The sequence below is a fragment of the Miscanthus floridulus genome, unplaced genomic scaffold (assembly GCF_019320115.1).
Source record: "Miscanthus floridulus cultivar M001 unplaced genomic scaffold, ASM1932011v1 fs_207_1_2, whole genome shotgun sequence".
Classification (NCBI taxonomy): Eukaryota; Viridiplantae; Streptophyta; class Magnoliopsida; order Poales; family Poaceae; genus Miscanthus; species Miscanthus floridulus.
This window is the reverse complement of record NW_027096377.1, coordinates 1-12,224: the sequence shown is the minus strand read 5'-3', so window position 1 is coordinate 12,224 and position 12,224 is coordinate 1. Positions and strand designations below refer to the sequence as shown.

The following is a 12,224-nucleotide window of genomic DNA, read 5'->3' as shown; positions in this document are numbered from 1 at the left end:
TTGGAAAGTACCCTCACCCGAGGGAATCCTTAAGGGTAAGTACTCGACTTCCAGTATCTATGACTGCTCCCCTAATCCTTCATCCAATTCATCCCTATAATGACATCCAAGACTAACCCAGGCATAACTATCAAGTTCACTCGGAACTTCCTGCTACCTAATTCAAGGGTTGCCCCTCGAACCATCTGGTTGGTCAAAACATCAGCCCCCGCTGAGCTTATATGGTACCCATAACCCAATTCTGTGCATCATTGTCCATGTTTCTGTGCAAATGCTTGACTCATAAAAGATTGCGATGATCCAGAATCAAATAGAACAACTGCAGGGTTTTCATTGATAGGAAACTTACCAGCAGTGACGGGCTCTCCCTCTGGAATCTCATCCACTGTCGTACTATGCACTCTAGCATTATAAGTCTGCTGCTTCTTTTTGGGCGGGTATGGACAAAACCTCGAGAAATGACCAGGCTGATCACAGTTATAATAGGGTCCTCTCACTGTCCCGGCAGATCCCACAGCTCCCTTAGAACTGCCTTGTACTGTAGTTGTGGCTGCCTTGTTGGGCTGTACTGCTATCTTGTATGGCTTTTGAGGTCCACGGAAATTCTGACTTCTTGGCTGAGGTGGCCAAAACCTAGCGCCAGGTGCCGATGGGCGATATGGGGGACGACCTCCCATAGGGGCTCTAGCTTGAGACGGCCCACCTTCAAAGGCTCTCTTGCGTGTCTTGGCTGCGGTGCTGGCGTTGTTATTCTTCTCCTGCTTCAGACAGTCGTTGATGAAGTCATTGAATCTGACGCGGTTGTTGGTACCAACATGCTTCATCATTTTTGGATTGAGACCCCTCTTAAAACTGGCTATTCTTTTAGCATCTGTGTCAACCATGTCGGGAGCATAGCGACACAAGTTGTTGAAGGCATGCAGGTATTGCGTCACGGTCTTGGTGCCCTGGTTCAATGCCAGAAACTCTCCCAACTTCATCTCGGTCAGCCCTGGTGGAATATAGGCTCCACGGAAGGCCTCAGCAAACTCTCTCCAAGAAATCTGAGCATTTGGAGGGAAGGTAGTGCGATGGTGCTTCCACCACATTCCTGCCGGTCCTTGCAATTGAAGTACAGCATACTCTATTTTTAGAACCTTCGTCATCCTCAGCACACGGAATTTATCTTCCATCGTGTTGATCCATTCCTCAGCATCGAGTGGCTCTGTTGCTTCCTTGAATACTGGCGGCCTGGTGTCCATGAAATCTTTGAAGCTGCTATATTGGTTCACTCCCATGCCACCACCTTGATTGTTACCATGTTGAACGTTGTTGGCGATGGTTCGAAGAAGATCCTCCATGTTCTTCTGGGATTGTTCCGCGTTGCGCTGACTCCCTAGCAGCTGTGCGAGGAACATCTCGGGGGTAAACGGGGGAGGAGGTGGCAAATGCGGTTCATGGGGAGGTTCATTGTTGTTGCCGTGGTTTCCACCACCACCACCACCACCACCGGTCCCCGCACCGTTGGCACCGGGCTCAGCGGCCTCATACGTGGTTCGGCGAGTGTTTGTCATCTGCATATTTCAGCAACAAGTAATGATTGAGTGAAGCTGTAATAATTGCGAGTGAAGAAAAAATTTATGCCGTACTGAATTTACTGGAGAGAATAAACTCATACAATAAAACAGAGGTACAACAATCGCATCCCAATTAAAACAACAGCACTTAATCGAATTGCTTCAATGGCAAACATCGCATCCATACAACCAAATTTGCCAGTATACATACACTGGACTTTTTATGCATTCAGATATCGCATTCGAAAATCAAGTTCCAACCACATGCCAAGTCTCATACGTTCGAAGCAACATACGATAGATTACATGCCAACAAAAGAAATGCCATTGCGACGAGACCTAGATACTAGCGCAAGGCAACTAGCCTACTCCTTGGGGCCCTCATCAGGATCGGAGACGTCACCATCGCCCCCAGGTGAAACTGTAGGCTCATCCTCGTTGTCGTTGTCAACGTCCATGCCAGCGGCGACTGGTGGAGCATATGGGCCAACCCCATTGTAGAGCGCGTGAAACTCCTCGTGCAAGTAGCCGTTGTATTCCTCTAGCTCATCGACCCTCTGCAGCAGAAGGTTTCTTGCGTTCCAGGCTTCATTCCTTTCCTGAACCAGCTGTCCAATCATGCGGTCTGCATTGTTGTTGGCTTGAGTCAATGTATGCACTCGCTGCATAGCTCTATCACCTCTCTCAACCGCCTGATCTCTCTGTAAGTTCATATCAGCCAACTGCTCCTGCAAGCTAGCTATAGCACGTGCCTGTCTCTTCTTCTACTTCTTCCCTTTGAGCTTATCCTCACTACGCAAGCCAGTCAAAGTCCAGTAGGTACTCTCGAGACCCTCATATGCTCTGATGGCGGCGAACATAGCACTCATTGCCTAGTTGTCGCTAGCCTGTCCTTCAGCTGGACCTCTGACCAATGCGCTTCCCTGAGGCTGAACCCAAATGGCATCACGAGGATCATCCCTAGGAAAAGTACCGGCCAGAGCTGCTGCAAGCTCACTGGGAAATCTGCTCATGATGTCCCTGATGACATGGAAGGCTGCTCCCTCTGCACCCTCAGCTGGAGTGTGACCCTCAAACTCCAAATGCCAACCATCCCAATCCGGAGCATCACCGAGAGCAGGAACCGTGATCTCCACCACTGCAAGTCCATCCTCTGCTAACTGGCTCTCATTCCATGAGTACACCGGCTCTTGACCCTCTGGGTACCCCACATCATGGAGCACTCTCCAAAGCAAAGTTGGCATGCCAAACTCGCTCAAGAAGGTGTCTGTGGTGCGGTGCTCCCTTAGGGCCAACGGACGTCGGGGTGCTCTTCCTCCGGTGGACTTACGGGCGGTCTGCTTCGTGCGGGCCATCTGTAGCAAAAGTTCTTTTATTACCTCAGGGAAACATATTTTTGGTGATACATCTTTTATCAAAATGAGATAATCAATTTATAAGGGGAGGAATGCATGAGATGAATGAGATGCACAAGTAACATGATGTAGGCACGTGTCGTACGTTCTCACAAACTTAGGAAATAAATAATTTCTAACGACGAATTCGGTGGCATACAACGATGTCTCAATACGTAGCTAATACGTTCTACACGATAGCGTTGTTATGTACCTATAGAAGATTCATTTTAGCCCAATTCCCAATGAATGCATAAAAGCAGTAAAGTTTTATCTACACGCTCTACATGAATCTCCAGATACGTGTACAATGGTAGTAACTATCCGAACCATCGTCCTACTGACGGCATCGCCTCAACAGACGGAAGACCCATTCATGAGATACCTTTGTAAAACATGTGTAGAACATGTAATTACTCCAGCATCGTATAAGCATTCACCCTAGATCGGTGGTGTATCCGATCATGCTCTCACAACTCACACTTACTGAGGCATAGAGGCAAATGATCCATACATTACCACTCAAACAAGTGGCACTCATACAATAGCACGCCGTATGAGCAACGAAAGAGAAATATGATGCAAGAACCCCAGTCAGTACTTAATTAAGCCACCTAAGGTCCTTAACTGGGCATAAAGGATATGATCACTGGCACACTTTATAGTTTTAAAAATCATGTTTTCCAAATGCCTTTTTGTTTTAAATACACTAGTGAACAGTAACACGCTAAACCATGCTCTGATACCAGCTGTGACAGAACCGACCAATTATACGAAATTAAGTAAGAAAATCATCCACCAGAGCAGACGATTGAACAAACTTAAGCCCGTATAACCCGGTAGTCCGTGAAATCACGAAGGATTTCAAACCAACTCGTGTCCCAGCCATGATCGTAATAAGTTTAGCGGTCACCATCACAAATTACATAAAAGTTTGCATCACAGATATATTAGGGTTTAAACATAGTTATTACAACCAGTTCGAATAAAAGTAGCGGAAATCATTTGTTCAAACCACACACACTCACGCGGAGTTGAAATATAGTGCCAGCGAATGATCATCTCCAACAAAAGCATCAGGTGAGACGTAAGGAATGACCATGCCCATGGTCCTAAGCATCACCCATCACAGGATAAAGGCAGTTGATACAGTAGCCGTAATACATCTGCCCATCTGCAACAAGTGGGAATAAAACCCTGAGTACGAGAAGGTACTCAGCTAGACTTACCCGACATAACCAAAAATAAATGACACCAAGGATTATGAAGGGCTTTATAGTAGGGTAGCTGACTCATTTGCAAAAAGAAGCATTTTTAGCATTTCAATAACCTTTCTAAAAGCATTATTGCCAAGTTAATTATTATTAACCTGTTGACTAGATTTGCACCTATACTAGAGTAAATATGTGATTAAGCAGATAATGATAACCAATGATCATTAAACAACTTCCATACTGTCATATTCATTATAACTGTCCAAGTGTTCTATAAACATTTACTACAATGAAGTAACTCAAGTCAAGTGCTCACTATCCAGGAGCGATGGCGATTCGAATCGATTCCTAACCAGCTGGTGATTTATTCCTTACACAAACCTCACTCACCCGCTAAAGTGAGATATTGATCACCGAGTCAACTTTCTAGGAATCTCGAGTTTGCCAGGAACCACATGTACCCGGGGGCCGACCGACTGCACTTTGGTCTTATCATCCCGCCCCCGTGTCCTACCACACCTGCTCCGGCACAGTGCGTTGCGGGCAATCTACTCGGCCCAAAAAATCTCCCAGCTTCGCGGTCGGAAGGTACTTTATTCGGCCAGCTAAATGTAAGGCATGCGTTCAACATGACTCGAGGCCCAACAACGGTCGGTCCTTAATCGACACAGACGGAAAACACTACAGTCCAAAACTCTGCAAGTCTCTGTCCGGTCTCAACTTCATTTAACACTTAGTTATACCATGACTTCATAGTCATCCAAGCAGATCTAGGTAACCACCTATAGCTCGCAGGTGACAGAAAATCACCTGACTTCTACTGGTCTAAGCCAGCTAAGCATTGACTTGACTGCGGATACTAGGGTACAAGGATATAGTATAACAAAGGTAGACAAGGTATAATGCAGCAACGGTTGCAAACAACTCCTGAACGTAATGCATCAATTAAAGTAAAGCATTTAATTAAATAATCGCAAACCGGGAGAAAAATGCTCCGGGGCTTGCCTCTCTTGAAAGAGCTCGGACGGTGATCGGGGCACTCCGAAAGTTCTTCAACGTCCTCCTCGTCGACTTCTGGCACTTCCTGCTGCTGCACCTCGAGCTGCTCCTCGGGCTCCTCGGGTATGATGACTGGGTTCTCGGTTTGTGATCCTATATGATGCAATGCGCGTAAGTGATTATACAAACGGTGCATCTAAGGAGATGAATGCAATGGATATGTTTAAATGCAAGGTAGTCAACATCATCCAAGAAACTATACTACAAGCACATGTCATCTACTGCATTCTTTTCTACTACTAATATGTTAAGTCAACATATCTTATGAAATGCTTCAAAGATACACCAAAGCTTTACTAATTTCTTAATCACACTTAAAGCAACACTTGCTTAAACCCTAATTAATAATAGGTTTGAATAGCAACATATATTTCTGATGCTCCTAAAAATCTGAGAAAATTACAGTAGCATAATACTATCCTAAACAAACTACCATAAGAATTTCATGGCATTTGGATAAGTAAACTATCCTACACAAAAATGACAAGCTATAGCATAAAAATGAGCATGAAATTACTTTGTACTTTGAAAAGTGTCAAACAATAGAATTAATATTTTTCCTAGGTTCTTCATAGCATATAATGACTGTCCAAAAATTATCACATGCATGTTTTACACAAAGTTTGCTCTCTAGCAAAAATAACAAAAATCAGCCATTAAAGGTACTTGAACTACACCTCAAAATTTTCCCATAGCACATGCATGAAACATATTTTTCCTAGGAAGTACATGACATAAAAAGATTAACAAACTTGGAATCATATTTTTCTGAAGCCTATAGATTTTTCTACACATTTTTGAAGTTATCAGCAATATACATGATTAAATAAAATCCTACGGAAAAGTATCCCAAAAATGACATGCAATAATTTTCCCAAGTAGATCTGATGATAAGGAACCTAGCAAAATTTGTTCCAACAGATTTGGAGCCAAAATGAGTACACAACCATTTTCTAAAGCACTTAAACAGAATTCTAAAAATCATTTCTTAAACCCTTTTAAAAATTAACTGACAAAACTGCTGGGTGCACCCGGTGCTGCACACCCAGAGGGGCTGCCATGCGGGACCTGCGGTCAAGCCAGACCCACGCGTCAGCCGGAGCCAAGGCAGGGCCGTCGTTGACCGGCCGGCTCTCGCCGACGGCGAGGTCCCCGGCGAAACGAAGGGCACCAACGTGCTCTCCATGGTAAACTGCGTCAGCTAGGGGTGAACAGGGAGGGGCGGTGCAGGGGAGAGAGGCTCGGCGACGGCAATGGTGGAGCGGCGGCACGGGTCGTCGCCGGTGGAGCATCTCCGGCCACGGCATGGTGAAAGGAGGCGCTCGGGAGACTCAACGTCGCCGTGCGGTGCTTGTGCGCGCGAAGTAAAGGCGGGAAGAGGAGCGGAAAGGGGGAATCCACGGGAGCGGAGCCCACCAGCAAGCTCAGCCGTGCTCCGGCGAGCAATTACCAAGGACGGGATGTTTACCACGGCGAAGTAGCGAGAGCACGGGGTGCGCAGGGTGACGGCGGAGCTTTAGGCGAGACGGAGTGGTCACCGGCGAGCTGTGATGGCCGGGCGAGCGAGCTCCGACAAGGTGCGGCGCGCGGTGGCGATGGCGGGCGTGCGCGTTGCTGCTGTCCGAGAGAGAGACGAAGGGAGGAGCAGGAAATGCGATGCCGGGCGAGCTCTGCGGTAGCTTAAGCAGTGGCCAGCAGTGCCAGAGCTGCCGCGGCGCGTGGACGCGGTGTCAGGCCACCGTCGACGGGTGGCGCCACGCGGCGGGCAAGCCCTGACGCGGTCGAGGGCGTGGCGCGGCGACGGGCGCGGCGCACGCGAAGCAGGCCGGACGAGCGGGCCAGCGCGGGAGCTGGGCCGAGGCGGGACACGCGCGGCAGGCGGGGACGCGTGGGCTGGCGCGCGAGGTGGGCTGGCGTGCGCGGGCGGGTTCGCTGGCGCGCTGGGCCGGCTTCGGCCGTGGGCCAGAAGCGAGGCGGCGGCCCACGAAGGAGAAAAAGTCCTTTTCAATTATATTTTCAAGAAATTTTTAAATGCCCTCTTTCAAATATTATTTTGAGTAAGAAAATGACCTCTTTTGAAAATATACCAAAAATGAAAGTTGTTTAGAATTTAATTCTCTACAACTTTGCTTTTATGACCAAAGCCAAATTCTTTCTAGATTTTGAATTGTAAATTCAAAGTCCAAATCTAACTCAAAACCCTAATTTTTAGGAATTTATTTTGAAGCCAAATTTTGAATTAATTTGAATACAGACCTTGCTCCAAAAATTGAACTAAACATCTTTAGATGATTTACCATGATATCCAAACATGTTTTACTAACCGAGCAAACAAAATCAGGGCAAAACAATTCTAACAAAGGTATGCAATATTCAGGTTTCACAACACGTTTCATATGTTTCGAAACAGTGTTTCAATTGTTATTTACATGATTAGGCATGTATGATTAATGTGCTTTATGATGCATGCTATGCATGATTTGCAGTGCCTAAATGTAGGCTTAACACCGGGGTGTTACAGCTCTGTACGCACGTTTCAAGTGTTTTAGATGTTTCAAACTCATGTTGCAAGTGTTTTATCTGGATGTTGCAAAAGTAGGTCTCGATGTTGCATATGTTGCTATGGCTGAACACACATGTTTCAAGCGTATATTTCAAGTGTTTCATCTGTTTCAGACGTATGTTGCAAGTATTTTATTTTAATGTTTTAAAAGTAGATCTGGGAGAGCACATGTTTCAATGACGCCGGCGTGGCTGGCGGACAGTTGCCTGCTAGTGCTGGGAGGTGCCGTCGTGAGTCACCGTGCGGGCACCTGTGACCAACAGACGCCTCCGCGGCGTGCATCCGTAGGCAGGGCACGTGACGGGACCCACGTGGGACCTGGGAATGGGCGTGGGTGCGAGATGGGCTGCTGGGATGCGGGATGGGCGTGGGTGCGCGGTGCGACGTCCGGACACGAGGACGCCGGACGCTGGATGGGATGTGGATTCGGGTGGTGGGATGCGGTGGGAGGTAACGGACGGGAGCAGCGTGCGGACACGATATCCGTTCGGGACGCTAGCCCAAACACACATTTATAGGTCACAGTACACACCGATAGGATTCCTCCAAATTTCTTACGAGACAAACCATTCTATAGGGATTTCATAGAATAGAATTTATAACAACCCAAACCTTTGTTTCGAAGGGCTACAAATAGGGAATTTTTCCATATTTGCTTTGTTGTTCCAACTATTCTATTTTGTGGGTTGCCGTTATTATTATATTGCCACAACATCCCTTTGATCCTACTCAAATAACGGGGCTAGCTACTAGTTGTCTGGTGGCTGTTATATCCTCTTGAAACGTACTGTCTGTCCTATTCCACTACGGCACAGCTTCAGTTTTGACATTTGGTTAATGATGAACCGAATCAGAAACTCTGATATGATGGAACCACCTGATGGATGGATCCGCGGTATAATGGCATCAGTTCCTCACGAATCATCATGCAATCGAGGCCCACACAAGAGATGGGTGCTTGCCACGTACAGGCGTGCTGATTAAACCTAACAAAAGACGTACTGATTTGGTTCTTGGGCCATGTTTATTTTCCACCAAAATCCAAATTTTGGCACTATGCAAAAAGAAGATTCTCCGTCACATCAAACTTGCGGTACATGCATGGAGTACTAAATGTTGACGAAATCAAAAATTAATTGCACAGTTTGGTTGTACTTTGCGAGACGAACGTTTTGAGCCTAATTAGGCAACGATTGGACAATTATTACCAAATACATAAATGTTGACGAAATCAAAAACTAATTGCACAGTTTGGTTATACTTTGCGAGATGAACGTTTTGAGCCTAATTAAACAACGATTGGACAATTATTACCAAATACAAACGAATGCTACAATAATCTACACTAATTTCGGGGGCGTCGATTCCGGCCAACTAAACAAGGCCTTGTATATATTAGCCCTTGTTTAGTTCGCGAAATTTAGGAATTTGGGCTACTGTAGCACTTTCGTTTTTATTTGGCAATTAGTGTTCAATCATGGACTAATTAGGTTCAAAACGTTCGTCTCGCAATTTTCAACCAAACTGTGCAATTGGTTTTTGTTTTCATCTATATTTAATGCTCCATGCACATATCGTAAGATTCGGTGTGATGGATACTGTAGCACTTTTTGGGAAAAGTTTTCGCGAACTAAACAAGGGCTTACTTATCTGATGACTGTGGTCCACTGGATGACTGGCGGCCCGCCGGCGCTACCCAGGTCGCATGCATGCAGTTGTTTCCAGTTTTGACTCTGCTGCGCAGGAGCTAGCATCCGTGTTGCCGACGGAGGACGACACATTGGCGAAGCCATGCATATGCATGACTGCAGACGCACGCGTGGCTTGCGGCCGGCAGGGTGCCCGCCGGAGAGCTAGCTCTTGCTGTCGGAGACGTCAGACGTCGTCAAAGCTTAGCTTAGGTACCAGCTGGCCACCACCGTCTCCTATATGTGCAGGTGCAACATGCAACTGCCAATGCACGACAGCCGTGTTGCGGCCTTTCCCCTGAAATCTGGGACTGTATGCCAGTCTGCCACGCACACGTACGCAACGCAAGGGCCGTTGTAACCGCCTCCACTGCAAGCGGTGGCGGGAAAGCTTTCAGCATTAATCAAAAAGCAATTGCGCTAATTACTAAAGCAGTGGAGCAAGAAACAAACTAAACAAAGTACTAAACACTCGTGGGCTCTCGATCGGAATATTCCCAAGAACAGGATCGATTCGGTCGACGGATACCTGGATTTGTGGTGTGCACCCGGCCATCTCAAGGCCAAAAGCAGAATTAGGCCTTGCATTTGACGCCATCAGAGCGCATTAAGGAAGGGCACGGTGCCGTCTCCCCTGCGTAACGTCCTGCATACGTGTTGCATCCGCCAATTCCGGCCGCGTCGTCATGCTGCCATGGCCCATGGGTGCTAGAGCTACATCGCCTAGCTAGCTTCCCTATAAATGCATCGGTCCAACGGATCCGCGCTCGATCAGCCTCAGAGCAAGCTCTCGTCTCAGTCCCAGCTCTCGATCGTTTTCCTCTGCTCGCTCTGAAGTCTGAACAATAAATGGCGGCGAGCAACGGCGCCCCTCTGGTGGTGTTCGACTTCGACAAGACCATCGTCGACTGCGACAGCGACAACTGGGTCGTCGACGCCCTCGGCGCGACCAGCCGGTTCGACGAGCTCCTCCGCCACCTCCCCTGGAACCACGCCATCGTAAGAGCCGCCCGCTACTGGCTGCACAATCCCGCCTGCATGCTCTGTTTTCTCGGATTTCGAATCGTCGTCGTTTGATTTGTCAATCCATCACTGAAGAAAGGAGACTGAACAGTTGCGATTCACCGATCGATCCACCTGGCTTGGCTGCAGGATGCGATGATGGGCGAGCTGCACTCGGAGGGCAAGACGGCGGAGGACATCAGGGGCAGCCTCACAACGGCGCCGCTGTCCCCGCACGCCGTCGCCGCCATCAAAACCGCCTACGCCCTCGGGTACGCGTTACGTGCTGCCTGCCGGCCTGCGCTGCGCATGGCCGCATGGCCGACAGTTCTTTCTTGATCCTCTCCAGATCCTCTGCTTGGTGCGTGCAGGTGCGAACTGCGCATCCTGAGCGACGCCAACGCCTTCTTCATCGACGCCATCCTCGCGCACCACGGCCTGGCCGCCTACTTCTCCGGCACCGACACCAACCCGGCCCACGTCGACGCCGCCGGCCGCCTCAGGATCCGCCCCTACCACGACTTCGGCGCCGGCGCACACGGCCACGGGTGCGCGCTCCCGACCTGCCCGCCCAACATGTGCAAGGTGATCACTGCTGACCCACGTACGCACCACCGTCCAAACTCCACAGATGCGTGCTCTTGACGCCCATCATATATGTCACTTGCTTTCGTTCAGGGTAAGGTGATGGAGAGGATCCTCCGCCAAGAAGAAGAAGAAGCAGCTGCCGCCGCAGCCTCGGCGGCCGGCTCGGCGAAGACGCAGAGGCGGAGGAGGGCCGTGGTGTACCTGGGCGACGGCCGGGGCGACTACTGCCCGTCGCTGAAGCTACGGGAGGGTGACTACGTGATGCCGCGGGCCGGGCACCCCGTGTGCGACCTCATCACGGCCTCGCCGCCTGCCGCCGCCGTCCGCGGGTGGGCCGGCTTCGAGGACCTCGCCAGGGTGCTCCTCGGCATCGTCGACGCCGAGATCGCCCGCGCCGCCGCCGCGGAAGAAGAAGACGCTGGCGCTGCTGTCGCGGGTGTGGGTGTGGGCGTCGTCGTCGTGCCGGCGGACTGCCGCGCGCTGCCCCTGCCGGCGCGTCAGGAGGCGCTCATGCCCCAGGCGGTCCGCGTGCCCAACTGATCATCGTGTTCTGGTACAGGTGGATGCGTGGACAATGCGCGCCAAATTAGTACAAGTATTAATAACTCCAGGCTCCATGGATTGTGCTGAGTGCTGACGACTGGATCATGCTGGAAATGTGCTGCTTCGCCTGAAACTGAAAGCCAGTTAATTGCTGGTTTCTTCAGTATGTACCATGATATATATACTAGTACTAGTGTCCACCCAAGATATTCCCTTGCTGCTCGATTCTGAGTGATTCGTTGTGTCAGGCTAATTAACCTTCAACTTAAAAATCGACCAAAATCAGAGACGCGGGCAAAACGGGACAAAAGTGATCGTAGGAAGAGCTAGAAATGACCGACTTAAAATGGCATGGATTTTTAAGGTCCAACGTCCAAGCATTGGAGCAGCTTCCACTGGGCCTTTTTAATTGAGTCGATTGTGTCTTTCTTATTGGGCCTAGGGTAGTTGCAATAGAGAATGGGCTTGGGTCAAAACCTGACAACTCGTGGAGAGCAATGGAAACAGAGAAATGTTGGCCTCGACGAAGATGTTGCTCAAAAAAGAAAAAGAAAAAGAAAATCGTTATTCTCACAATCCCTTTGTACTTTGCACGTTCAACTAACAGATTATGCGAA

At 48.8% G+C, this 12,224-nt stretch overlaps 1 protein-coding gene across 1 annotated transcript; it reads left to right on the top strand.

The window, feature by feature from the left end:
* The first annotated feature begins 10,038 nt into the window (after positions 1–10,038).
* LOC136530794 (inorganic pyrophosphatase 2-like) lies at positions 10,039–11,807 on the top strand. Its single transcript, XM_066523516.1, has 4 exons — positions 10,039–10,473; positions 10,627–10,748; positions 10,848–11,061; positions 11,155–11,807. The coding sequence occupies exons 1-4, from the start codon at positions 10,324–10,326 to the stop codon at positions 11,602–11,604; spliced, it is 936 nt and encodes a 311-aa protein (XP_066379613.1). The 5' UTR covers positions 10,039–10,323; the 3' UTR covers positions 11,605–11,807.
* Positions 11,808–12,224: the final 417 nt, after the last annotated feature.